Raw genomic sequence first — 5,685 nt, forward strand, 5'->3', positions numbered from 1 at the left:
CGTATAAAAGTTATTTCATTTACTTAATATTTATAAGCGAGGTAAATGAGGCTTTTCATCACATTTGCTCATAAACAGTGTCGTAACATGCAGGCTACCTTGCTTGCAACCCCCCAAATAAAACCCTCGACCTTAATGGGCTTGTCATGAAACCCGTGGTCGGTAAATGAGTCATTTGCCGTACTAATTTCTTTGTCATGAAGCCCAAGGTCGGTAAGTGAGTGTTACTGCATGGTGCGCTGCTGCTCCGTGCGCGCGCTGCTGCAGGACCACACGCACACGCACGCTGCGGGGCATGCTGCGGGAGGGGGAGGGCGGCTAGGTGAAGGTATCGCCAATATTTGAAAGAATTATATTTTTTCTTTTAGAAATATAAAATTTTACTCGCAAATGCGATGAAAAACATTGTATGTCGCACGGGCGGTACTAGAATTACGAACATCGACTCATTAAAGCCCCCAGTCTTCGACTTCGGGCTTCTAATAGACTCTCGTTCGTAATTCCTTATTAACCGCCCTTAAGACACAATGTACTATTGACTACAGGCATCCTAGAGTAACTTTATTAAAAGCTAGGTTCGTCTTCAAATTATCAAAATCATCCCATAATTCAGAAAATTTAATTAGCGAGGTCAAAACTTTCGTGATTTTTATCGAACTGCGTGTTCAATGCAGCTTTTGGGTACCTATTCTCAGACCAATGCCATAGAATTTGTTTTAGCATAGAGCGTTGGTATAGCCAAACATAAAGCTTGCCCCTAAGAATGAAACTCCTTGCAGCAATTTTCTTTATTTATGGTTTTTGCTCAGGGTTTTTGTGTGATGCGTGAGATGACATAGTGATGACGTCGAGAACTTCAAAATAAGCAGTAGCTCACACACAGAGCACAGCTGCTTTTAGTATAGCAGTGCCAACATGTCAAAATGAAGCTTTAATGTAATTTTTTTTCTTTAGACAAACCGGTTATAAATTTATCAGTATTCATGAACATTTGTAGAAACAGACTTGCCTTGTCGGCAAGATATTGGCCTAAACTAATAAGAAGATGGTAAGTCGTATCACAAAATGTTTTATTCCTAACTCCATGGAAACTCTTTTATGACAAGGAAAAAGCGCCTTGGTGTCTGTTACGGATCATGATGTCGTGAATTGTCGTCAAGAGTAGTCAAAACGAGTATTTTTTTAAAGACTGTCATAATACAATATTATTATATAGAATCCAACTTGTTCATATTCGTGAACTCAACGCATTGGTCGCTAGTCACGCTTCACAGTGGCCCCAAGTTTGCCTCAAGGTCTTTCCTTTCATTGCCCAACTCTATGCCGCTAACATGACAGTATGATGATGGTGGAGCTTGTTTTTAGTATGTCAACAAATCCACCAACTGTAGTGGAATGCGGTCCAGACCTCCAGGAGCGAGGCACGTGCGCCATTGACCCGTGTGACCCGGACAAATGCTACCCCTCGCCGCGGGTCGTCATCATCGGGGCTGGCATGGCTGGGCTGTCGGCCGCCGGGCGCCTGTCGCAACGCGGCATCAACAACTTTGTGGTCTTAGAGGCGTATGAAAGGTAGAAGATGCTTTTACCTTCTTGGTTCTATTACAATAAATATACATATTTTAAGTTACATTACCTCTTAACGTGTCGGTCATATTGCAAATTTTAGTATTTGTATCATAATGGTCGATTATTACAGGCCCGGAGGTCGTATACATTCATGCTTTCTCGGAGACGTCGTTTGTGAACTTGGCGCCCACTGGAGAAGTGCGCATACAACGAATCACCCTATCTACGAAATATCTGCCTCAGAGAACCCACCGCGGCCTGGAGTACCAGGGGCTGCTCATCCACGCGGTCTTTTCAACCGAGTAGTTACTGGAAAGATGGAATATCCACCAACTCTTGCAGCTTACTATAAATTTCGCCAGATCGAGCAGGAAGCCGCTGCTTTATATTGTCTCGGTGGTAGCAAGCAGCAAGGATCGCTGATAAACTTCATTAGTTTGAGAATCCAGCAAGAGCTGCATGAGTTCCCGTTGGATCAGCAGCACGACGCAGCCCGGATAATGTTTGGAATGGCTCACTCGCTGAGCGCACGCTGCGGTGATGACACAGCCATGCTCAGCGGCTGCAGCGAGGGCTGCTTCATGAACATGCCAGGGGGAGTCACTCGCGTCCCTCTCGGTCTCCTCGCCACGCTGGCGCCAATCCTCCGTCAAATCCCCGAAGGCTGCATAAGATACTGCAGACCTGTCAACTGCGTTTACTGGGGAACTTCACAAAAGACTGGCTATAGAGCCACGGTTTGCACGACCGATGGAGAGGAGTTCCCTTGTGACTATGTTATTTGCACAGTTTCTCTTGGTGTGCTTCGAGCAAACTCTGCTAAACTGTTTTGCCCCGCATTACCAGCATCGAAAATGGATGCGATGCGATGCCTCGGATTTGGTTACTGTAATAAAATCTATTTGGAGTACTGTCGTCCGTTTTGGTTTTGGTATAATGCAAAATTGAACTTTAAGTTTTCGTACGGCCAATGCGACAAATGCGATTGGACTCGTGGAATTACATCACTTGAAGTAGTGCCTAATAGTAACCACGTGCTTTGCGCTTGGTGGTAGGCGAAGAAGCTATTATGATGGAGGGTCTGTGTGACAAAGATATAGCTGAGAGTATCACTGATATTTTGCGAAAAGCCACAGGTGACTCTTGCCTTCCATATCCCTGCACAATACTTCGATCACATTGGTCAACGGACCCCTTCTTTTTAGGGGCATATTCTTTTGACTGCGGCTGTTTGGATGGTGACTGCCAACGAGCTCTCGGCTGTCCAATTCCAGGGCCAAGCGAGCCATTTCCTCCAATCCTCCTGTTTGCCGGGGAGGCCACAGTGCCTGGGCACTTCGCTACAGTTGCTGGGGCGCGTTTGAGTGGAGTTAGGGAAGCTGAACGGATAATCCAGCTAACGTTACAGTTTCAAGGTCCACCTCTTCCCGTGCCATCGTGTCGTCCGGACAAGGAGGTAAAGAAATGTAAAGCGTCAAACTAACTGCTCCAAATATTGTAGTGCAACTTTTCTGCGTTTCATTAATATTTGCTAACATTGTGTGTTGTCGCGGAGTGTGAAGCATACACTAGGAAAAAGTTTCACAATGAATCCTTGTTCCACAGCTTTAATATTTCGGCCCAGAACTCGTCATGTCGCCGTAACTACTAACTTATCACCGGAAAACTCCCACAAGACTTCCTGTTGTTAGTTTACTAACTTTGATGATACTTGAATTCTGCTTTATGTTGTATTTTTATTACATTTTTGGTTCATTGGTGACTTTTACTTTATTCGTTACTAGATATTACAAATATAGTTTTGCTACGGTAAGTAAATTTAATTTTGTACTTTAATTGAACTTAAAAAAACAGTCTAAACCTTTGCTATTTTAGGGATATAAAAATAAACACTTTAACAGATAATAAAACCGACAGACAGAACTTTTCGATAATACACGTATTTTGTATCTTTAGACTCTAAAGAGATTAACGAGAGATTAGAGATCTTTATACTCTGAAGAGTAGAGGTTGGTTATTCTCTAGTTTCGATAGTGTTATGTAGGTACAGCCGCCAACATTTTAATCTTAAAGTTTAACTGATAATTCGGGAACCTTACTCTTACCTTGTTATAATGTGCATAAATGGTTAAAACAAAGTCAAGAGTTCACCAGCATTAATATCTGCCACAGAGGAGCGTGCAAAAATATCTGACACATCCTTTCGGTTCTGGAAGTCGTATCAGATAAATATGCACGCTTGTTGTGTCAGATATTGGTGCTGGTGACTGTACAATCGAAGTCTCCAGTAGGGTGGCTGCTTTAAGTATGTATCAATACATGAAATTATATACCTACAGTCATGGATAAAGTTTTAAAAACTTCCACCATATTTGAATCTGTTTTTGTTGATGCCTGCTTGCAATATCTTCACATATTGCTGGGGTGCTGGCACAGAGGGTAAAGCGAGTCACACATTTGTTTGAGATCATTATCGGTTTCATAAACTTAATAGGAAAGAACCACCAATCTCAACCACAACTCAACACATACCTAGTGTACAGAGCATTTTCTGCAACAGAAAAATATATTACCAAATATTATATAATGTTGTACTTTGTCGTATCAGTGAACTTATCCAAGTGGTTTTAATTTAATTAATTTTTAAATTTTATTTATGCTGTTTTCTAATAAAGTTAATCGCACCAGCATGTTCAGCAAACGCAATATAAAAATAACACCCTTCTTTTTGCATCGGAGGTTAAAAAACGCCGCGGCGCATGGCAAGACTCTAAAGCGCTATTCAGCCTCCGACAGGGAGACAGCCAAAGAGAATGAGAATTTAAAATTGTTCTTTATTCAAAATACTTGCACCTAGTGCTTACATTTTAGTGATCAGCCCGTTTAGACCTGCAATGAAAAGTTAAGGCTTACTTAAGTTGTCAGGGTAACACAGCCAAGTATAGGTATTACTGGCACAAGAGAGTATTCCACCTTGTCCGGAGGGTCAAGCAGGGGACGAAGAGTAACCACGAGTGTTTCTATTGGCTATTGCTACCCGGTACCCACCTGTTTTCTTTTCTTTTTAAAAAAATGTTCTTTTACCAACTCTTGCATATAATTTGGAAAACCAAATATAATTGAACGTTTTTTTCTTGTCAAAGCCAGCATTTTCCGGACCCCGGGCCATAGTTGGCGATCTTTTCCGCCTCCTTTCCGCAGTTGTGTTCCCTTTGTTGTGTTGCCGAGCGTGCATAGTTATCATAATTTGTACCGACTGCTTTCTCTTTGGTTTCCGGTTGATATAGGTATATGTTAAGCTTTGTTAAACGAGTTGAAAGGAATTAGTGAAAAATCTTAAAAGCAGAAAATATAGAAAAATAAAAGAAATTACCAAATAAAATAATGCGTTTGTTCTAGATACAAGAGTTTTGTAAACGAGTTGTTTAAATTGGTAGCTGGTTAAGGGCACTGGGAAGTCGTAAGTGATAAACAAAAAATAAATAATCACATTTCAGTAGGTATGCATTAGGTAGTTAATATGATAATGATTCACTCATTATGAAAACCGACCAAGAGCATGTCGGACACGCCCAAGATAGGGTTTCGTAGCCATTACGAAAAAATCAAGTAATATTTTTGTAAGGATCTCTTATTGTGTACCTTAGGCTGCTATTTACCTATTCTTGAACTACTATAATAATTCTCAAGCCGTTATAATTTTCCTTGTAAATTTGATACTTACTACCATCCTGATTTTTTACAAATTTTTCCCCCCAGTAGATTAGATTTTAGAGGGGGGGGGAGACGCTCGATTTTAATGAAAATTTGCACTTTAACGTTAAATATTTCGCAAACATATCACTGAATCGAAAAAATCGTCTTAGCAACCCCCCAATGATTTTATAAGACCTATCCAACGATACCCCACTATAGGGTTATTCGAGAAAAAAAATCACACCCACATTACGTCTATGGGAGACGGATGGTTCTCTGAACCGCGGATAGACAGACAGAGGGACAGACATGGCGAAACTATAAGGGGTTCATAGTTGACTACGGAACCCTAAAAAGCAATATTTGTATTTCTTTCATGAGATTAGCTTGTAGACTTTGGTTTTAGAAAAATAAAGATAA

The 5,685-nt window shown here is 41.1% G+C and overlaps 1 protein-coding gene across 1 annotated transcript; it reads left to right on the forward strand.

Annotated features, from left to right (window-relative positions):
- Positions 1–851: 851 nt before the first annotated feature.
- On the forward strand, positions 852–3,324 carry LOC141426206 (protein anon-37Cs-like). The gene is given in 5 exon segments (XM_074085059.1): positions 852–1,048; positions 1,366–1,572; positions 1,700–2,616; positions 2,619–3,025; positions 3,175–3,324. Coding segments are annotated over 5 exon segments (1,602 nt in total). The 5' UTR covers positions 852–983; the 3' UTR covers positions 3,181–3,324.
- The last annotated feature ends 2,361 nt before the right edge of the window (positions 3,325–5,685 follow it).

Source organism: Choristoneura fumiferana, chromosome 3, assembly GCF_025370935.1.
Source record: "Choristoneura fumiferana chromosome 3, NRCan_CFum_1, whole genome shotgun sequence".
Lineage (NCBI taxonomy): Eukaryota > Metazoa > Arthropoda > Insecta > Lepidoptera > Tortricidae > Choristoneura > Choristoneura fumiferana.